Genomic DNA, 24,283 nt, shown 5'->3' with positions numbered 1-24,283 from the left:
ACAATTAGTGTTGAATCAACAGTTTATCCATAGCGGATGTATTTATGTATTTATTTATGTATTCTAAACCCACCCCCTTATTCATAAACACACTATAAACCTATTTTAGTTAAACTAATATGTTTTCTCTTTTTCATTTTGCTAAGGAGTGAAAGAAACAAAACACTTTATAAGCATTCATAACTTCATATATTTTTATGAATGAGAGGGTCAGTATATACCTATTTAATAAAGTACACCTGTTTTCAGTCACTTTAACTTACATTTAGAAGCAGCTGCAACGCACAACGCGGCTCAGATCGCTCGCCGTGATCGTGGTAGGTCAGGTAGAGCCCTTCGATCCTTTCACTTTTATGTATCACAATCACATCTATACAACTATGTGGAACATGCCATGACATTCAAAATACCTTCGTAGAAACGTGAAGTAGTACAAAGTCTTGAAAAAACCTTTAACCAAATTGTATCAAATGATTTTAAAAATGCTTTATTGTTTGTGACTTATTAATTTTAATTTTGGAATCAGGTTTTTTACGAAAGAAGGTGCAATTCGTATAGTTAAACCGTTTTGTTAAAGTCCTGCCACAGATTCTGCATTAGACACTTGACAAAGATCGAGTTTTATTTTAAGTATTCTCCATGCGCAAATCTTATAATACGTCTGTGGGTATATTCTCTATCTATAAGTGATTGAAACCTTAAGCAACTGTGTTTTAATTGTTATATTAAATATCTAATTATGTGTTTGAGCAAGTAATTATAATTCAGATCTAAAGGACCCCTATATATCGTCTGCTTTACCTTTAAAATAATATAAGAATACTATAATTTCAGTCATTGATAAGTAATTAATGTCACTTAAAATCCAACGTGGGTTGATAAACAATTTCAAAATGGTCTCACAATGGATACAAGTAAACGTCGCTAATCGCTGTTTCCACACGCGGCGGTCAGCGGCGCGTATTGTGAGATACGTACAAGTTGCGTGACAATACTAGTGAGGACACGTAGGGCACGCAGACAGACAATCATACACAATTATGCAATATTATAGTGCCATAAAATAGCCATTCGTTTTTGTACCTTAGGTAATTGCTTGATGTTAAATTGCATTATAAGCTAACATTATTACAGTTTGTTTCTTATTAGAGCCTGTACTTTACGAACAAACACTTCATACGTAATAACACGCATTTTCCAATGGGTAGGCAAAGACCAAAGAACAAAGCCTTAATTTGCGTAAAATTTGCGGTCAATATGTTTAAAAAAATACATTTTCCTATTTTTGCCCTGCATGTCTTCTTGTCTTAAGTATATCTTAAGCAACAACGTCCCTATTTAAATGGTGGTGTCGTTCTGTCCGTATCAAATTAAAAAATAAATTGTATTCAATGGTTTTTAGAAATAACAGAACTCTTTTTAAGTTTCCTTTTCCTTGAAAAAAATTATAACTTAGCAAAATTCCTGTACAACTGTATAATAACTGTATTAAGTACAAATTCTCGTGGTATATTCATCTAGTCTTACCCAAACTGTTACGTACAGCGATGACAACAGAGATACGTGCTACCAGCGATATTGTTTCATAACTGCGGTCGTTACAGCCGCGGCTCTTTCAACTAAGATGCCGAGCTACTGCTGCTGTGCTCTGTGCTCTGTGCAGCGGCGACAGTCCAACAAACTATACTGTTTATTGTGACCTGATTTATAGGCACACGATCGATATTTTTCAAGATCTTGGCTGTTAAATAATGATTTACGTGTATATTTTTAATAAAGATGTTGATAAACATACTGATTTGGTTAATACATAGTTTTCTAAGCAATGGAAAAATCTTGTCTCCACTGAAATTAACCACTGGCCCACTTCCGAACGAGGGGGAGGGGTTAGACCTTGAGTCATACATGCTGGCCAAGTGTAGGTTGGGGACTTTGCATGCCCTTAAGAAATTGTTTAAGATGTTTTTACATTTTTAAAATATTTTTTAGCTTTCTTATGTGCACTTTGAAAGTCCTAGAAACATTTTGAAATAAATAATTAAGCCATAATTAGGGACCCGAGTTTCTTCACTGTTTCATAGCTTCATCCTAAAGCACTATTACTCTAAATTATCACCGTATCGGATCGTTATCTCGTTACAATTGTTGTGCATCTTATAATTATAGCATAAGCTACTTATTAATTAATGTTACTGCTATTTACAAATGCTTTACGTTACAGAAAACTGCTGTTTTTCGAGGTCGGCCGTGTTTTTATGGCGTGTAATGGAAAATTACGTAATTGCATTGCATCGAGTCGATTTCCGCGTATATGTTGTGCCGTATGTACACTGTTGTTATAAAAACTAGGCGAATAGTTACAAAAAGACAATTTCGTGAAGCCTCTGCCAAGCCAGGAGGAGAGGCAGGATCTAGGAAATACGACAAATTATGCCATTTACACTGTACTTAAGCTTTGTCCACCTGAACTAATAAAATACAGAAATATTATCTGACGCAAAGAAGCTTAGAAAAATACATTTATTTCTATAAAGAAATCATCAATAACACCATAGTTTCAAAATTATCTTTCGCTACGTCTATACTACACGTCTCAGAGTGCAGACAGTGTATGCTCAGCATTAGAAATACGAAGCCATTGAAGTCAGATGTATGTAATTAAATAGCATCCACATAACTTTTATGATCTTGTAGCCGCAAACCGATAGTGTACGGACATGAAGACGTTCGCGCATCATCTGTTAAAACGCAACAGTTTTTAACTAAGTTGCCTTTACTGATATTTTTAACCCAATCCTGTACCGCGATTCCCTACAGTAGGTACTATCGAATATAGATATTTTACATTTAAAATCTACTCCGAAAATAGTTTCTACTGCACCCGTTAGTCGATAATAGTAGGATTTACCCTTCTGGAATGAATGGACTCAACTTATAACAACATTTATTCCCGCATATCATTTACAAACTGTGTTTTCATCACAAATGTACAATTTTAAAAGGCTATTAACCAACAAATCGCAATCTACATTGCACTTCCACCTTTCAATCAACGGGACGGGACATTGTTGTTCTGAAGTTTTTATTTTTTTAAATTAGAAAAGCTAATCCAATTATAACCCTTTATTGCGTACAAGTGACAGTATTGTGCCTATAATACATGCAAACGTTATCCAGTGCATTGGTGAAGTGTAAACAATAAAAAATCTTAAAACTAAACTTAAATATAAACTCTAAACAAATTGTGACTTATAACTACCTTAAACCTAAAAAAAAAAAGTGAAGTACAAAGTGATTATACAATTTTCTAATAATTATTACATTGATGAACCCCGATATTATCAATCTTACAAAATCATTCCATAAAAAATCGATTAATCTCCCCTTGCCTCAAGTATATAGTCGCCGTTTACAACGCCATCTATTGGAAACCTGGGCTAACGCGAACTAAAATCGATAAAACTCAGCTGATCTTTAGAAGCGTGTAAACATGCCGTCCGTCAAATGCAATGGTTGCGCCAAGTTCCTTTCATCGCTAGATGCCGCTAAATGTAGCAAATGTGTCGCCGTGTACCACCGTTCTTGCGGAAAAGCACCAGTTTCAGGTCGCGTTAGCCCATCATGGATATGCCCGGAATGTGTAAAAAAAGTGACGGTAAACACCCATGATTTGGCGCGCTCCGATAACGACTGCGCATCAGAGGGTCAAGTGGACTCAAGTCCGTTGAATAGTAGCACGGACAGCAACTCTGATTTGGCCGGCCTCCTCAGGAAATTTAAGGAAGAGATCAAGACTTTCGTTAAAGATGAGCTGCTTAACTTGCGTAAAAATGTCTTAGATGAATTTAAAAAAATACAAACCGATATTAACCAGCTCCAAATAGACAATGAAGTCTTCAAGAAATCCTTGGAAACCCAAAAATCCAAAATGGATGCAATGGAGGCGAGAGTCTTTACTCTCGAACAGAAATTGGCCGAATCTGTCAACGGTAACGCAGTGGCCCAGTTGCGACTTGAATTAAATGATCGCGACCAACAGTTATTAGCAAATGACATCGAAGTTAGTAACTTGCCTGAATGCAATGGGGAAAACTTAATACATACTGTTAAGTTATTAAGTACAAAGCTCGGTATTCATTTGGAGGATCGAGATATCGTGAGTGCGGACCGGATCGGTGGGAGACGTATTGACGCCACAAGCGCGGCCGGCGAGATGGAGATACGTCCCCGTACAGTCATAGTACGACTGGCGCGTCGCAGCCTGCGTGACGATCTTATAAATGGTGCGCGCGTGCGGCGGGGGGCGACTACAGCTGACCTCAACATGGCAGGTGCACCGAGATGCTTCTACGTTAATGAACGTCTCACAAAGCTGAATCGTCTTTTGTTTCGTCGTGCGAGGGACGCGGGACAACGTGCGGGATGGAAGTACGTGTGGACCAGGCACGGCCGTATTCTTGCCCGTCGTGGGCCTGGAGACAAGGCAAGTGTTATACGTAGTGAGGAAGATCTTATACGGGTTTTTGGGCCGGCTGTGGTTGAAAGTCCAAATAAGTAAATGTTATTATATAATTGATAATTTGCGTATTTATTTGAAGGTTTATCAGTATGTGTGTATTTCTTTTTATTGTGATTTTTTTTATTTCATAAACATGATATTGTTTAACGCTTTGGTATGGCAATTTTCTAATAGCAGTATCCAAAATAGGTGTGTTTTTAAAGTGTGTATTTTTTATTGTTTAGAGAGCCCGTTTATAACAACTTCATATCAATGTAAAATGGTATGCTGTGTTCCTTATCCAACCAAGATTGATGCCACGCAATAAAAATATACTATTTGGTTTTCATAATGCTGGCTCTCTGGCAACGAACCACGACGAATTTCTTATTGCCATGAATAATTATCGAGTTGATGTTATGGCAATAAATGAAACTTGGCTTCGTGAGGGGGAGGAAGGTCGTGCACCTGAGGTTCCCGGGTATAAGTTTCGTCATATTCCTCGTCCCGCGAATGTTCGCGGAGGCCGTGGAGGGGGGGTTGCATTTTATACCAGACTTGACATGAGCACGCGAGTCAAAGCTCACCCTATCCACCCCTCAGTTGAACAAATGTGGATGAGTTTAACGGTGAATACAAAAACTTTATTGATTGGAACTGCGTATCGTCCTCCTTGGTTGGATCTGGATACTTTCCTTGATGCTGTTACTGATAGTATTTGTGCTCTCGCTCCTTATGACAATGTTATCCTACTAGGAGACTTTAATGTTAATTTATTAGACTGTGGTAGTATCAACACTAAGCGCATATTAGATTTCTGTAATTACAGTGATATTGACCAGATTGTTACCGTGCCTACACATCACGTAGGGGATAGTGCAACATTAATTGACCTGATCTGCACAGACGCAAACTATCGAAGTGTAACCGTCAATGATATAACCGAGCTGGGTCATCACGCTTTTATTACGTGTGAATTACTTTTTAAAAAAAATAAGCCTGAGGCGGTTGTCAAAATTTACAGACCCTTACGGAATATAATTCTTAATAACTTCTTGACCGATTTGGATTCGATCAGGTGGGAGGCATTAAATTGTGAGGTTGACGTGAATGACCTGGTGGGTATGTTTAATTCATATGTTTTAAGTATTTTTGATAAACACGCGCCAATAAAAAAAACAACGTTTCGGGGTACACCAACGCCGTGGATTACAGATAACATTAAATTAATTTTCAAATTACGCGATGAAGCCCGCTGTCGGGCTCGAACAACTAATAATGAAGCACAAAAACGTTACTATTTAGATTTAAAACACCAAGCCGCCGTTGCATTATATAACGAAAAAAAGGCATATTTCACCAAAAATATTACTGACAACACAAAAAAGCCTAAAGTTTTATGGTACAACATAAAAACGCACGTACTGTCCACTCCTACGAAGGACAGTACATTTTTAGAACAATGTGATGACCCAGACGGTTTAAATACTGCGTTTCTAGATATACCCGGCAGCTCAAATGTAACGATTTCGGACTTATCATTTTTTGAATTCCATAGATACAGCTCAGCTTCTTTTTCTTTAATTCCTACAGATTCAAACACTGTTTTAAAAATAATCAACAACATAACGTCGAACGCTATAGGTATAGATGGTATATCTAGAGATATGATCCAATTAACTCTTCCGCAGTCCCTTAATGCAATAACTAATGTAGTCAACAAATCTATCAACACACATACTTTTCCGACTTTATGGAAGTTCGCGAATGTACGGCCACTGCCTAAGAACAACAACCCTCAAAACTATAAAGACCTCCGACCCATAAGTATTTTACCGTGTCTGTCCAAGGTTCTGGAAAGAGTAGTGTATACACAGGTGGTAAATTTTTTAGAAACAAATGGAATTCTGCCGGATTTGCAGTCGGGCTTTAGACGGGGCAGGGGCACTGCAACCGCACTGGCAGATGTTGTTGACAACATACTAGAGGCAAGAGACCGGGGCGAAGGCTCGATATTAACATTATTAGATTTTTCCCGCGCTTTTGATAGTGTAAATATAAATTTGTTACTTTCAAAATTGTCGTTCTATGGTTTTGACTGCGACACGGTCAAGTGGTTTGAAAGTTATCTAACTAATAGACTCCAGCGGGTTGAGATTAAAAAGAAAGACGGTACTACTTTGTCTTCCACCCCTAAAGCAGTTCCCAGGGGAATTCCCCAAGGATCACTGTTGGGACCGCTGCTTTTTATTATATATAGTGCAGATATAACAACCTGTATACGAAACAGTAAATACCATATTTATGCCGATGATACACAATTGTATCACTCCATGACGGCAAACAACGTATCGACTGCTGTGCAAGCTATAAACTTGGATCTGGAAAGACTTGTATCTTGGAGCAATAAAAATTCGCTATCACTAAATCCACAGAAATCCAAGTTTATGATTATGGGCAGCAAGAAACAAATAAACTCATTATTATCATGTAGACCGGAAATAAAAATTATGGGGGTAAATATTGAAAGAGTTGATACAGCTAGAAACCTAGGCCTACTCTTTGACCCTGAACTACGCTTTGAGGGACACGTAAACAATCTGGTCAAAAGCTGTTTCTATAAATTAAAGGTTCTGTATAGGATCAGGAAATTCCTTAGCATACCAATGAGAGAAATGCTAGTTGAATCCCTTGTTCTATCAAAGCTCAATTATTGTGATGTGGTTTACGGGCCTTGCCTGTTGTCACGTACAGTCCGACTGATTCAACGGGTACAGAACGCTTGCGCTCGATTCTGTTACAATATACCCCGAAGGAGCCACATCACTCCCTATCTGAATCAATATAATAAATTAAAAATGGAGGCAAGGAGAGAACTTCACCTGGCTACCTTATTATTCGGGGTTCTAAGTAATAAAACACCGGAGTACCTCTATAACAGGCTGGTTTGGCGACGTGATCACTATTCGTACTCCACAAGATCGTCATCGAGGCCGCTTTCCGTACAAAATCACAAAACTGTGGCATTCAGGGGATGTTTTAGGTATGCCGCCACTCACTGTTGGAACAATATACCACCGCCTGTAAGATCCCTAAAATCAAAATTTAGTTTTAGAAGTAATATGAAAAAAATACTTCTCAACCAGCAAATAACACGTAGTAATATTTAGTATAGATAATCTAATATGTAATTGCTTACTACTTACACTATGTTTATGATCCATGCACATCATAATTTTGGCATAAGCTGGTTTTTCTTACTGCTCCTCATACAGTGGTGGCGGTGATTTGTTATCTTTGTTGTTGACGAAGTGTGGCTGCCATTTTTGTTTTGCATCTTTGTTAGTGTCCACGGAAATTTTTAAAATCAGGCTGTCGAAATTATGTTCAATATCGCGTGACTCGTGCGCTGCTGTCGCGCCGGCGCGTGTTTGTGAGTAATTCACGTGATGGGACCGGCGCGGCGGCGGCGAGCGAGACGGGTCTTGTGTGAGAGAGATAACTACAAGTATGTACGACAATAATTTGTGTACCTACATAATATTTATAATGATACAGTTTATTTGATGAATGATATTGTTTATTATTTACTTATTAGTATTTTTTTCAATTAATATGTGGGTATTTTTGTTGGTGATGGGTATACAAGTAAGTTTGTAAACAATGGTTTTTTGTTTTCTGTTTCTGCTGCTCCCGTAAATGGCGTCATTTAGGGTGGTCACTGAAAACCAGCGCTGTGTTGTGGTTTGTCACAACCAGCATAATGCTGAGTGACCTCCCTGTTGGCACACAGGACGCTGCTTATTTAATATTAATATTATTGTGTTTTGATATGGTTTCTGTGTGTTTCAATAAATACTATTTTCTTTCTTTCTTTCTTCTTTCTTTCTTTCAAAAGCAATCAATATCAAAACATTTGCAAATCAAACAGCACAAAAAATACAAACAAAAGATGAGGCAACAGTAATTTGTCGACGAATTAATCTTTCATAACGACAGTGTAAGATTCTAATACGCTATTGTTTATTCCGTCGGCCATGTTGCGTTTCCGCTCGCTTTCACTGCGCCGGCGATGGCACACACTAATTAAACTCGATACGTGTTGCGAATATGACGATATTATATCATATTAGAAATTGCAAGTGCATCTCCTGTGTTATGTTTGTTTGTAGGAAGTCTCTTGAGACGTTGACAAATGAGTTGCTGATTACTATCTTGATGTTATTCATGCAGGGTTTAAAAGAAAGGTGTGCATAATTTTTTATATGAAACTATTCGTCCAAGTCAATTCAAAGACCATTCCCATAGAGTTGCATTGTATACCAAGTTTCTAGACTTCACTTTGTTCAAACTAAAATAAAGTGCGATTTTTATGTTACACTTCAATCATCATCAGCCTATCCTGTCTTCCAACTATGTCAGAGTTGCCTTGTAATTTTACTAGATGAAGCTGAATTGCAGTATGTTACACTTCACTGTTAACAAAAAATGCTTAAATATCCAATAATCGAGGCAATTGTCTGCAATATACACTAGTATTCTAACAACTAAAAGCATCATCAACTATACAAAACACTTCAAACGTAGCATTTCTTCTCATTTATATTTAGCCTTACATAACACCCCTCCCATCACGTCCACCCTTCTAGTCGTCATTCATAAATAATACCCTTCCATTTCCTATATTTAGATCCCCAACTAAAATAGCCCAAACTAGCCCGAAGGCCGTATGTGACGACTATTGTGACGTCATCAGTTTTCCTATGACGTCAGCTGGCGGGTTCAAGGCTGGTATAGTTTCAACATGACTGATGGACTTACTTGATGCTCTTCGGTTAAATGTATTAGATTTTTCAAGTAAATGATGGACGGTTTTCTATGCCTAGACATGGCTAAATACAATATGAGTTAGTGTGTGTGATGTGTGTGTTCATTAATCACTTTCATTCGTTTTGTTTAAGCAGTTTACACTTCAGAAAATATGAAAAATAAAATGTTATTTAAAAGATTGTTGATCTGTGTTGTGACCTGAATATTCTTAAACGTATATTTTATTTGGGTAGTTCCATTAGCAAGATAAATGTAAATAATTTACTACCTAGGTATATAAAATTATATGATCATGAACCGACTTGATTTTACATTTTTGTTTCGAATGTGGAATTGAATGTTACGAAACTTAAATGTTTTTAGCTTCTTAATGTGACGTGTGACAATCCGAAATCATAGATTAACAAACCTATTTGCTCCTATTTTATTATTATAATATTTGTCTTCTCAAGAATCACGCTCAAGCGGTGATCATCTACAGCAAATCAAAAGCACAATAGAGATTTCCTTTTTATCACATTTCTAACAGTAGAAAAAAAATTGAACAATATTAATCTGCCTTCAATAACTGTCCTGTGCGTCAACCTGTCCCAAAAAAACCTTATTTCACGGTACATTTCCTACGAAAAATCTCTTATTTGGGTCGTTTTGTTGTCAAAGAAATGGATTAAGTTTTGTGTGGTCCGCAGTTCAATGACCGGCACACTTGCTTGACACAAATTAGATGAACTTGAGAGATGGGTACAGAAATAGTAATAGACAGCAATAACTCTCCTACACAAAAATGTTTCAAAGCTGTCCGCGTATTGGTCTGCCTATTTCCTTTCACGGAGTCTGCCAAAATGTATCGTGTTCAGTTGACCAATTTTGGTGTAAAACGCATTTATAATAATAGCCATTTCCATGTGTTTGGATTAATCACAGAAAATTTTAATATAGTAGTATACAAATTTTGATATCTTTGCTATTCGTCATAAGGTGATAAGAACGTGTGGCCCTGAGATTAAACACTTGAGATCCTGACGTTAAATGAAATTTACTCGACTTTTTCGGATACCGATTTTAAGAATGTTAACATTATAGCCTGCTACTTATATTATGTGTCCCGTCCAATAATGCTCACGGTAATTTTGTTTATACCTTATTCGAAAGATGGTTTAAATAGTCAAAAGAACAGTCTTTCTGTGAACTATTTCTTTTAATGGGAGTTCCTAAATCTAGAAAGTTAAACGCACTGTCAAACAAAAAGTACGTTCACATAAACCTGAGGCATAAAAGTAGCAGTAATTCAATTGTTGCGAAAGAAATCGTCTTGTAAACCTTGAATTTAGTTACAGTAGCGAGAAATCTATAATGACAGAATGTTTGTAATAAAACGAAGAGCTTTTTAATGCTCGTTTTGTTAGGGGACTGTCGTTAAAACTTTTCTTTACTAACATAAACTTAGAGACGCTAACTAGTAATTTTCCCTGACCTTGTCTTTCTAGAATATGTTATTCATAATCTGCGCCATTTTCTATTGAAACCTTTGTAGATAGTTGTCTGTGACGCTAAAGCCCAGCTCATAATTATTCAGAACTTGAACTTTAAACTATGTACGAATTCGTGTCATGAAGATAAAAGGCACTTTATTGTTCCAATTTTAATGATCACTTAAAACTTTAATCGACCTTACAGCTGTGTGCGTTAAGCCTCCTCTTCTCTCCAAAACTCCAGAGGCACCTTTTTGTTCCCTTCTTGATTAAGTAATATCCCTTAAGACCTATTTTCCATCAACACTAACATTGACAGTGGGAGTATGAACTAGCTTAACTTTACTCTTATATTTATTTACTGTTTCTGCCAAATTGACTGACACAATATTCTAACGGACATACTACTCATAACAGAAAATAATTTGACAGTAACTATAAAAAACGGGTCGCTCGATTTGTGCTCCCAAGCATACTAAAGTATCTATCACAAGACGCCAAATTCGTTCCTCGAATATAGAGTCAACTAACTATCAAATCTTAATGCTGTAAATCATCTTGCTTCATTGCGAGCGAATGTATCAAATACACTATAACTATTGCAATAATATGGTGCAAATTATACATTGCACAGTGTCTATACAAAGTCATGCATGTCCAAAGTATTGAACATTAATCTCAAATGACTCGTTATTCGAAGTAAATCGAATCATTTCGTATATAATTATGTAGTAACATAGTCATACGGTAATTTGTTTCTTGTCATTGTGTTTGTATGAATTTGCAATAATATTGGTGTAATGCATCTTCAATCACTTGCGAAACTGTTCTTTAGAAGTAATGAGGTCGTTATGTCTACATATTGAGACGGAACTGACGAAAGATTTAATAATGTTATTTACTGCTGAAAACGTTGATTTATAGAAGGATGTACAAATAAAGTCCTTTTTTGTAATGGTTTCATAAACTATTTTGCGTTTCTCAAAGTCGGGCAAAAGGTTCCCGTCTTTTCTTCCACATCTTTCCAATCTGTCCAATTACCAGCCACGATAAACTATACACTGAATGAAAAGATAGAGTAGACAAATGAACAGCTTGAATTAAAGTAAATTATCCTATGAATTCTTCTTAAAAGGCTGATATATAATGAGGAACTTAATGAAAATTATTAAAGTTAAGGTTAACATTTATTGAGGGCATGCAAACTCCCCAACTCGCAATTGGCTAGCGTGGTGGACTCAAGTCCTAACCCCTCCCTCATTACGGGAGGAGACTCTTGCCATTAGGACATTAATGGGAAAAAAATATTAAGGTAAAGACAGTATTTCGAGTGAGAATCACTTTAAACACTTTACAAAAGTTTTATTACACTTGAGTCTTCGTCCATGTCGTGACGAAATGTCTGAGATGGACAATAGATATTGTCGTCGTGTATCTATGATCTTTATAAACGCTTCCTTCGCTACCGACGCGATGGTATCGCACTGGAGACACGCTATAAGTGTCTTTCAATCACAGTCTCGGTAATAGCTGTCGATTGCGAACACGCGAACTAGAATCATTGATAACTTTTGCTTCTTTTCAATATTAATATATTTATCCACCATTTGTGCCATTAGGACAGGAGTTAGTAAGGTTTTGCATAGACGCAAATGCAATATATTGTAATTATTAAGTTTGACCTGGTAACCCCCTGGTTTCTGAGTTTATATATTCAAAAGCGCTTAAGCTCATACATGACAGTGTGATAAGGGATATATGCAATCTTGGGCAGTGCGTAACTTACAACCATAATGTAGCAACTATATATTATGTATGATTGTATTAACTGACACAAATAATAATATGCCTGTGTATCAAGGGTGATAAATTAAGGATATTTTGATATTTTCTATAGGTACTACACACATGCAAGAGTAGCGTAAAAAGAGACCCTCTATCATTCAGCGCAGAAAAAATTCAGAACCTCTTTTTTGGTTATCGTAGTATGGAGTTATATCCATCTTCTTTCATTTCTGCTGTTCTCTACCAAACGGAAAAACATTGACGATTTTGATTAGAACATTGATCGATTTTATTCAGACTATATTTGTGTTATTCACGAGTATTTACCGAAGGCCCGCATGGCAGGTAACCCGACCACTTCATTACCCACATCCGTTGCATTGTCGTTTTTCTCCATCGATTTAAAACTTCACTAAAACCAATTACTATCGTATTTTAATGTCAATAAAGTCTAAATTTGATTGGGTAAGGAATTTTTCGCTTGCGGTTATTTAGAAGTGAATGGGGCGATGTAATAAAAGGTACGACGGAAGTATCGAATGTCGCGATGAGTTGGTCATTTTTGTTCCTTTGTGATTTACTAGATTAATACACGAACAGGCTATTGTATCACTGTTCAAATCTACTTGATAGTCATTGTGCTGTACATTAGTATTTTGGCCTTAAATGAAGAAGAAGTTACCTACGTTAGAGTAGCAATGTACTGCATAGTGGGTATCAAATTGTCGTACACAAGTGATCAATTGGGATACATAATACGAATGCTGACAATATACTGTATTGTACATATGTGAGTCACCAGTCCAACCTTATTTCCATTGGATGAACTTGACCGTGGTGTTTTGGTTGATTGGGTACCGTTATAATTGACATTTAAAAGTGTAATACCATTTCCTGGTCCCATGGGTATACCAGGACATGCGTTTTATATTATAACTTCCTTTAAAACTTAATATGTTGTGTTTTTTGTTATTTATTTAGGAAGTGCGTACAAAGTTGACGGTAAAAAGACATGAAATAAAGACACACTTATTTCGACCTCGAATACCGTGGGAAGAGACAGACAGAGATTTGCAAAATTTAATGATAAACAACTTTTAGATACTTAAGTTTGGTTTAATTAAAAATAACACACTTTAACTGCACGTTTGGCGCAGTGGTTTAAGCGGTCACCCCGCCGCATCAACCGTAGCGCCGCGTGTGGTGGGTTCGAATCCCACCCGGGACAAATCTTTGTGTGATGCGCATGAGTATTTATTCTGAGCATGTTGGTCAATTTATCTATACAAGTATATATTTAGGAGTATATAAGTTTGTTTAATCAGTTATTTGGTTACCATAGTACGTGCTCTGCTTGGTTTGGAATCAAATGACCGAGTGTGAGTTTGTAAAAAGACATTGTAACGTTAAAAAATCTTCAACATCCTAAATCGCTCTAGGAGACCAGATAATAAGTTATCCAAAAATACTTCTTAACTTTGAACTGTTTCAGAAAAACTTAAAGAAAATAAGTAATTTTTAGACTCTTGAAAATATAATAGAGAATTGAGCGATCCTTTTTACGAAACAAACAAAAAATACATCTTAGCTTCGACTTTAACTAAACTACAAAAACTTATTGATTCACAACAATTGCCACTGAGTAGATTTCATTCGATCGGTATACTTAGATCACGTACTAAATTAAATATTACAGGCAACGCTATTACAGCAAATATTTTAACTTTAATTTCCATCACGCTTTACAGAAAAACTAGTTTTACATATATTAATCGCGAAACAGGAGCTTCCTCCCGGTTACGCCGAGCTACTTTTTATTGTGTGTCTTGTCCTGGTCTTCCGAAGTTCCGACTCTTGATGTTCAAGCTGTCGGACTCCTATTAGTCAGAGATCTACTCCATCTTTCTTATGAAATAGACTGATGATCACCGCAAAGTCCCCTTTAAATTTATTGCTGTCGCTCCCAGCCAAGTCAAAGGCCTTATTTAGGCAAAGGCCCGCTCATAGTTAGTTGTGCTCACCGGTCAGTAAACGATCTATGGGCTAAGCAACTGTTGGCGCAGTCATTCCATAGATGGGTGGCCGCATAGTGGTATTTGAACTGAGCGTCTCCGTGCTTCGGAGGGCACGTTAAAAGTCGTTCCCGGTTGGTGTCAATTAAGATAACAGTCGTTAAGCCATATCGAAGACCTTTTGAGCGGCTTGAACAACTTTGACATTAGGTTGACCACTAACCATACGATAAGAAGAAGAAGTCAAAGGCGAACGAAATTGCTAATTCCTATTATACACATACCATATAACATAAATCAGTCTATAACCATTCGTCTTCACAAACAGGTTCATCTCTCATACATTTAGTAAAACCTATACAAAGTAGTAACATTTGTCACTTGTATACAAGATGTATCGGAGCTTTCTGTGTCATGTAATCGTCTAACCCGGTCACGAGACCCACAAGACAACAACTTGACGACTGTCCAAGTGACGTACTTCTAACGGTAGTTTATACTAAGAGAGCATTCACATGGTGTGATGAATACGCACGTATCATTCTTGTTGATGTCGTAGATGCCCGAAAAGTAGTTGGAGCGTTTGCATTTGAAGCGACGATACTCAATTGGTTAATTGAGGAGATTGGGATTGAAGCATATGTTAAGGAATGATACTAGTGATAGAGAGGTCGGAAGTTTAAGCCCAATCGATCGCATCGGCATTTTTCTGTCAAAATTCGCAACCCCATGCGAATCGCACTAACGTATAAGCATCTATGCGGAGATGCGGTGTATTATTTTAAAAGCATTCTAGTCGCATATCTTATTTGCAGCACTGAATTCTAAAATCAGTACATAGGTTTATTGGTTTCGATAGACTCTCGTAAAAAAATCGTTTACTGCGTTACATCGCCACTGAAAAGATACGCCGTGTGCACGCTTCCTAACATACACAAAAAACTGCATTCACGATGACCGGAGATGTAATTTTGGTGTTCGTGTAATAAATAGTGTGGGTCAAACTTATGATTGTTTTTATAAAGATTTCTAACATTATTCTAGCTGTTTTTGTGTAGTCCAGTTTTTTGCTTTGTTTAGTTTTCTTGGATTCGAAAGGAGGGTAAAGAACTAATCATTTTAATACTCTGATTATATAGTTCTTCCTCTTATATTTATACTTTGTCTAAAGTTGTAGGTGGTAAAACCATTTATTTAGTTACCTCAGTTGAAAAAAGGTGATTCCAACTCCTACGACGAAGATAATATTTAGCTGTTGGAAGAACCCATGGAAAACCGACTACATACCTAATTATTTTATTTTCTTAAACCTGTTTTAATCCAAAAATGAGAGGTTTATTCCCTGAGTACCCCAATCCCCAAGTCACCCGTCCCGGAGGACCCCGATTTATTTTGAAAATAGTTCGTTAAGATAAAAATAAATCGGGGTACTTAGGGAATAACCCAAACGAACATCGTGTTGAATTTTGTTACTTTCGTATAAGGTCATTAGGTCATTAACAGAAGGTAATATTTAGTACGGCAGTCATTTTTGACTCATATACGGATGGTAAACGCCAATGATAATGATGTCATTCCATCGTTTAATAACGAAAGGTTCAATAACCTGTACCATGCCATGACCGTATCCGTTCCTACCAGTGTTTGATACCTACTTATTACTCATCGGATTTGATTAGATCTTTCTCTTTTTCATCCGATTTGGAGGTTAACCTACAAACAAGATTCGACAAGTGATGTTTAGATGATACTAAAAAGTACAGTTCTTTGTCCCTTTTTTTTCAAGTTCTTACTGAGTAGTAATTTCTGGGGGCACGGAAGTGCCCCCGCAAGTCGAGCAAAAAAAAGCGGCACGGCCGTACCATCCTTTTCTCGAAGCAATTCGGGCTATTTTTGACACCCCTATAATTTCGTTGTGGATAAAACAAGAAGCCTGAATTTGCAGCAACTAATCAGTCATTGTATAAACACGGTATATTTAAAATTTCAGTCAATTTGAACCAGTAGTTTAAGAATAACAACTTGTTAAAGTTTCTGAATTTTGTCACTCACTGATTCACTGACTCACTGACTCACTGACTCACCGATCATCAAAAGTATAAGGTACTTCTAGCAGACATAGAAGCTTCAAATTTAGAATACAAATAGGGTTTAGTGTCTTAATCATGGGAAAATTCAAATATTTTCTCATTTCGGTCCAGTTTTCTAAATACATTAACTGCATAAATAACTTTGTAATCCGATATAAATATATAGGATTACAAGGTTACATTTGCAGTTAGTAAATCATTATCACTGAAGTAATAGAAAATAATAATAATAATAGGTCTAGATGGGTACCTACTATATGAGGCATAACTTAAGGGTGTTTAGCCCTGAAACTGAACAACATTCATAGGAAAAGATGTTGAATTATGGAAAGAAACGTGTTTCCATACAAATTGGACTTATGTTCCTAGAGAAAGGTTGTTCAGTTGCCTGGGTTGAACAGACCCTTCTCGTGTCCCTTGTATGTATTATGTAAAGATTACGAAAATCACATGATTGGACATCTCTTTAAGTACCAAAATCTAAAAAATAAATATACCAAATTGGTCGAAAATACCACGATGAAAGAAAGAACACTAATAATAAGTATATTACTATATTCCACCCGCGACTTTGTCGGAGTCAAAAGGTTTTGCCGTAGTTAAAAGTATCCTATGTGGGGATCTAGATTAATTTCAGTTCAATCAGTCGAAAATCCTAAAAGATTTCTACAACTTTCACACCTATTTTATCCCCTTAAAGGTGAAATTTGTTAAAATCCTTTCTTTGCGGACACCTACGTCATAGTAGCTTTATGCATGCGAGACTCAGTCCAATCAGTTCAAAATTTACAAAGTTCTATACAAATTTTCATTCCCTATTAATTTATCCCTTGAGGGATGAAATCTATTAAAATCCTTTCTTAGGGGATACTAACGTCATTGTAGCTCTTTGCATGCAAAGTCTCAGCCCGATCGGTCTAAAATCTAGGTCAGTCAAACACCTTTGAGTTTTATATATTTATAGATAAATTTATTAATTTAAAAACAAGTTTGATTAATTTAAAAAAGATTGAGTATCTATTGTCGAGTCTAGCTTGAAATTTTTACTCGAGATTAAAAATTCGATTCTATTTTCGGTTTAGTTTTTTAAATACACTAACTGCAACAATAACTTTCTAATCTCTTATAAATGTATAAGATTATACAAAGTTACATTTGCAGTTAATGAATCATTATTACTGTAGAAAATAATAAATAATAGGTGTAGATAGGTACCTACTATATGAGGCATAACGGGACGGGATATAGGGTGGCTAAGGGTGTTTAGCCCATGAAACTAAACGACATTCCCATAGGAAAATATGTTGAATTATAAGAAAAAACGTATTTCCATACAAATTGGACTAATGTTCGTTCTACAAAAAGAAGTGAGATGCCACCAAAAACATTCTGTAAAAACCTCAAGTCTCGCAGCTCAGTCTTTCTGGCGTAAAAAGTGGTGAGATCTATATAATACCAAGTCGATTAATCTATTTCGTCTCTACTTAAAGGACCTGCTGTCTTAAGTTATAACATATGTTATTATCACGCCAGTATTAAAAATATTTTACGTTTAAAACAAATAGATCGACTTGGTCATCGCATGAAAACACAAATTCGCCATTAAAATTTCGGGAGCATTTAACTTCTCGTCGTGCTGTGTAGTGTAATACATACAAATCATGCGATGGCCAGGTCGATCTATTTGTTTTAAACGTAAAATATTTTTAATACTGGCGTGATAATAACATATGTTATAACTTAAGACAGCAGGTCCTTTAAGTAGAGACAAAATAGATTAATCGACTTGGTATTATATAGATCTCACCACTTTTTACGCCAGAAAGACTGAGCTGCGAGACTTGAGGTTTTTACAGAATGTTTTTGGTGGCTCTCATTTTCTCCCAAGGAAAAGTTAATTTTCTACCTTAATCCAATATCTCTTATCTCTGCTTACCCTTATGAGAAGAAGAAGGCGTGCCGTAAGTATTTGTGTATGAATCGATACAAAATAAAATATCTCAGCCAGTTATGGCTTTTCAAAGGAAATGTATAAGTGTCATTCATATCACCTTGATTTGCTTGACGTATTGGCACATGCCGTAACCTGGTATTGTGACCTGATATTTTTGTTAGCCGACTTCAAAAAGAGGAAGCATATTCTTTGTCTCTCGCTTATTGCTGTCGTTTAATAAAAAAATACATAGCAATTTTCAATATTTACGCAAAATTACATCCAATGAGCAACATTTTCAAACAAAGCGATATAACATGAATATGTAAACAGCTATTGGAAGCCGACCACAACACACATAACAATATGTACTCTATCATGAGGACCTAGATTCATAGTACCACAGCTGACCGCCGACCACGAATCGGTCACTGTTCTGACCACTGGAGCGCGATTGAATTTATATTATTGTTAGTTAGTTATTTTAGCTATTTTACCCCGGTTTTTGAGGTACATTTAGCGGCAGTTTATCTATTCAATAGCGTTTAAATTCATATAAAAATAATTGTAGTGTGATTTTAGAATAAACACATTTTCTCTATTGATAGATCATTACCATTTAGATTTAGGGTGTACAAAAGCTTTTTTCCTTATAATACGGTAACTAACAGATTATTTTAAAGACATTTTTTTATACCTGAAGCCTGTGTTTGTCCAGATTTTACGTTAAAACGACAAAACTAAAATAGCTATACTTCGCAGGCAGATTATATTTGGTAGATTAAGTCCTGGAAACTATGTTAAGAATGCAAAAGTAAGTGTATAGATTAAAGTTAAGGTTAAAATGGGCCTCCAAATAAATAAAGATCTGAAAAAAAACGTCCCGGAAAAGTTCAAACATTTATAAATTTCCGCACTTGGAAAGTAACATCGCAACCATCAGCATCCTGCAAAGATCATTAGGCACCAAGCAGAGGTCATTATGTCATCAAACCAAGCAAATACTTTCCCCGATTAACTTTACAAATAAAGAAAGACAACTAAAACGTTAGCTGATAGTTCAGCAGTTACATCAAGTCATCAAGTGCTACTCTCATGACTTCCTCGCTAAAAACGCGTCCATTACTTGTGTGTTATGTCACGTTAGTTGTCAATGATGAAACGAGCAGTTAACCTAGTAACACTCGGACTTACTGTCGATAAAATACCTATCAGATGTGACGAACATGTTACTAGACAAGTTGAACGTGTACTATGATGTAGAGTTCCGTAGAAAACTTTTCAAAAATGCACTATTACCTATTGTTATTCTTAGATTAATTTTTTACCTATTATTGATTTACTCGATTCTAAAACTTAGAAATTCTTGTCTATTTTTTAATAGAATGATGAATACATAAGACCAGAATTTCTAAGTAAGTTTTCTAAGTAAGTTCACTTTGGAAATATATTTAGAAAAATAAAAGATATGTGACCCGGAAAATAGAAACTAAAAAAAATGTGAAAACGAAAAGTGTTTTCTTTTTTAATGAAATATGATGGGAACAGTTGCATTATACCAGCTATCTTTAAAGAAATAAAGTTGTATTGTAGATTTGGTTACATTTAAAATTATAACGGCACTTATTTAGACCCCCAAGGTACACTGTCGTCGGTGCCTTTTACTACATAACTCTAAACTAACTCATCTCAATCATTACATACTTCCGTACGAACGTAAAGTTTTTGTATCAGATCGTCAATGTGTCATTATCCTCATGTGTAGCAATTTAAACTGCTCAACTATTACAGTTCATGACAACGCGTTATACGTACTATGTACCTTAAATACAGCTCATTATTTACTTAAATAGCGTATATTAAAGTAGGTAATTACAGCTAATACTACAGTAAAATCATAGGTAAGAAATTATTTTTGTACTTTAGACTACAGTTAAGTTTACATAGGTGATGTCCTTCAAAAAGGTTAGATCCGTAGTACTACCAGTGGTTTTGTGAGACAAGATGTATGAATTTAATGAAGAAAAAGAGGTCTGTAAGTATCATGGTCAGTGGTGTTATTTGAGTATGTAAGCTTGAAGCAGTCTCAACTTCCATTAGTAACTTTTTTGCGTGGCAAAGTATCTAGTAATAGACATGTCCCTGACCCCACCATAAACTTTTCCGTAATAGAAGTAGGATTATCCAGTAATTTCTAGACTTAGCTATCACACTTAACGTTAAATAAAATCAATGTTGTCATTCACTTTCAATATCAAATACAATAATATCTTAATGATTCATACAAAAATCATTTGTATTATCGGTATGAAATCTTCACCTTTGGATGGTGATTAATCAGATATAACAATGAGCATCGCGGAAACGATTCTTATAGACCTTTTTTTGACGCCGATATCTTGCTAATATTACTGACTGTGTAGTTTTCACATACTGAAATAAAACTTGCTAGAACTTACCCGCGAATCAGTCCCCGTGGACTGTTATTATAAGTCTTATATGTCACGCGCAAAACCACGGGCAGATACTAGCATTTCAATAGCCTATGTTATTTTAGTACATAAGCTATTATGTCGCCAATTTTCATCAAAATCCGTGCAGTAGTTTTGGCATTATTGAGTAGCAAACATTCAAACTTTCGTATTTATATTATTAGTAAAGGTTGATCAACAGACCTGACACCCATATAGTTACATGTCTAGCTAATTTATTTGCTGCTGAGGTAATTCCTCGAGGATTCGGTTCGTACTTATGTTTGTCTAGGCCAAAAAACCGTATTCTTTAACTAAATCGTTCAGTCACTCAAAACTAATTGTTTGTTTGAATAACCTGTAAAGTTGTTCGTGGCATCGTTCGATTAGTTATAGTCTTTTATATTTGGGTAACTCAAGGCAACGGAAAATACTAAAGCATTTCAAATTATTTTACAAAGCTATTTGAGATTTTACTGAATGAGAATTAATTCTATAGACAACATTACGCGTGCAACAAAACGTTAAAAATATGAAAGAAAACTCTTGTTTTTTATTTTCAGTACAAAATAGTCATTTTCTGAGTAAGTAATTTTATAAGAATAAGCCTCTTTCTTATATCCATTGTAACTAACTGTTTCGTTATCTGTAATATAAAGTGACGTTTGTCTGATAGGTACGATATCATTACTATAATTTTCACCATTTACAATTTTCGTCCCGTGTAATAGCGGCCGAGACTATTGCTACATACCGGGCACATTTTCAAACTCAGACTACCTACTCTACTAGGTGTACTTAATTTTTATAAAAAATAGAAAAAATGGTCTACGCCCGACCCGAAAATTGAATCCAAACCAGATCAGCAGTCGCATACAGATCCACTGAAGCTGATAAACTACAGTTTGTTAATATATTTTAAATTAATATTACATGTTCCGACAATGTAACTACCTATAAAACAATCAAGCTCATTATATCTTTAATTCCGAGTGTAACTGTGGCAAGCGCGCAAGGAATGCAACATTATTGCTATCTCATTACCTACATATACCTACTTTATGTAATATATGTATTTGTAACATTTATACGAGAAACAAAGGTTTTGATGTATAGACGTCTACAATTTCACGGCAACAAGATTTTGCACTCAAGCAGTTGACACAAACTGCGTCATCATCCTCTTGCCCCTTTAGGCGTTTGCGTTGTTTCCACGGAGGATGTGCGATGTAGAGAGGAGAAATCCCGCAACATAACTGGTAGCGTATGTTCCTTGCGACGCAATAATCTATAAGATAGCTTAGTAACTATTTACTATCAGCAGAACAATTAGCGGCTTAGTATGTTAGATTTTGGTCTTACTGTCTTTTAATGCGTCACGTTACCGGCATTTTTTTTTTTGTACTATTGTCGGCAAAGATAACTCCCCCACATCTATATATCAAGTATATAATATGTCTTTACTAGAGGCCACCCGCGACTTTGTCCGCGTGGAAATCCTTCCCATTTAAATCCTGATCCCTGGGAACCTCGGGGATGAAAAGTAGCCTGTGTGTTATTCTAGGTCTACGGCTACATACTCGTACATACCCAATTTCATCGTAATCGGTTCAGTAGTATTTGCGTCAAAGAGTAACAAACATCCATACATACTCACAAACTTTCGCATTAATAATATTAGTAAGATTTGCAACAACTTGAGCCTACAAACTTTTAGCATATTATTATATCCATTGTATCGAATGTTTTTCTACTTCAATTTCGATCGTGATAAATGATTAATTACGTTATTCAAAGGAAACCATAAAGTGTAACCTTCACCTTTCAGACGAAACCTTATTAGTATTGTAATTGATTAACACTGCACGGATTCTATTAAATACTCCCTATTGATATCGCTACGCTTTTTGATGGAATAAAATAATCCTCCCAGTAAGAAGAGGAGAACTGTTTGTTAGAAATATTATCTCAATAGTCAATACGTTATAGCATCATCTCGTTTCATTAAGTATTTCGTATTATCTGTTCAGGTTGACACGTATGATCAAAGACTTTATTAAGTACTTGGACCAAATACAGCCCCAATACCACGCAGTAAACATAAACCACATGAAATTAAAGTGCTTTTTACTACATAACAATATCCCAATCTGTTGAAACAGTCAAAATTTAGTTCATCAATCTTCATACGTCCCAAGTTTCAAACTTTGTAACCAAATCGACAGACAAATATTACATTTGCATCAGATTCAATTTGCAGTTCAGTTAATTACATTAAGAAATTCAGAAAGTAAAATTAAATTTGTTAATCCTCAACAAGTTTGAGAAACTGCATAATTGAGAAAGGTGTAAGGACTTATTTCAATAAGTTATACAAATCGAAAGCACGTTACGTAATAAAAGATAAGCTTACGGCTTGAAACCAAATTAAATTATGCTGAGTGCCATGCATTCTTTCTTAATAAGAACATGTAAATACATACATTACATCACGGCTTTTACTTGAGGTTACCGAAGACGATGTCTAGGACAGAGCGAAGTGGAGGAGAAAGACCAGGAAGGCTGACCCCACTACCATATGGGACTCATAGCATGGAAGAGACAGAGACATTACATCACGACTTTTGACTTGAAGGGGTAGGCTAGATGTCAGACACCTTTATTATTTAATAGAATTAACGCAAGCTAGCATTTTATCAATGATCCTGCGACCACGGCCAGTGTAACCTGCGCCGAAACGTCAAGTAGTAGTCAAACATGAAATGCGCTGTAATTACTCCCAGGTTTCGTCATTTTCATTTTTCGTCCTAAATTATAGAGGGCGACAAAGCAGTTTACATTGCTTGCTGCTTATCTACGGGGTCCCACTGGAAATAATCCAACTGAATTTAGGAACGCCTAATAATACTCTGCAAATCCCGAAAGTCGAACATGGGACATACATAACCGATGAAACCAAATACAAACTTTAAAATACAACAGCTATTCTTTTAAATCCACATAATAAACCCTTTCAAAAGGCAAAAACCGAACCATTTCCTAAACCGAAGTCCATTGGAGCCAAATTGTAAGAGGCGATTAAAAAGTAGCTCGTTTAAATATAAAGACCGTAATGAACGAGGTGTCTTAGTTCGTATGCTCGTCACGCGTACGGTGGCTTTGAATAAATTGTACTACCGGTGACTGTACATC

At 36.0% G+C, this 24,283-nt stretch overlaps 2 protein-coding genes across 7 annotated transcripts in view; one reads left to right on the top strand and one right to left on the bottom strand.

Moving 5' to 3' along the window:
- The window catches only part of LOC142981928 (uncharacterized), a 61,060-nt gene that overhangs the window by 10,189 nt on the left and 26,588 nt on the right, over positions 1–24,283 (top strand). For 2 of the 4 annotated variants that reach the window (XM_076128082.1, XM_076128078.1), the window contains exon 1: positions 4,276–4,483. The exons of 1 other annotated variant lie outside the window; for it this stretch is intronic. In XM_076128082.1, the coding sequence (XP_075984197.1) occupies positions 4,423–4,483 (61 nt within the window). In that variant the 5' untranslated portion in view covers positions 4,276–4,422. Of the gene's footprint in view, positions 1–3,356; positions 4,484–24,283 lie in introns of those variants that run through there. One more of the 4 variants, XR_012959951.1, reaches the window with a different exon arrangement.
- LOC142981926 (uncharacterized) overlaps positions 1–24,283 on the bottom strand; it is a 185,186-nt gene that overhangs the window by 140,566 nt on the left and 20,337 nt on the right. The gene's annotated exons all lie outside the window — the stretch shown is intronic.

This window comes from Anticarsia gemmatalis, chromosome 20 (assembly GCF_050436995.1).
Source record: "Anticarsia gemmatalis isolate Benzon Research Colony breed Stoneville strain chromosome 20, ilAntGemm2 primary, whole genome shotgun sequence".
NCBI classification, from domain to species: Eukaryota; Metazoa; Arthropoda; class Insecta; order Lepidoptera; family Erebidae; genus Anticarsia; species Anticarsia gemmatalis.
The sequence above is the reverse complement of the archived record's forward strand: the minus strand, read 5'-3'. Positions and strand labels throughout refer to the sequence as shown.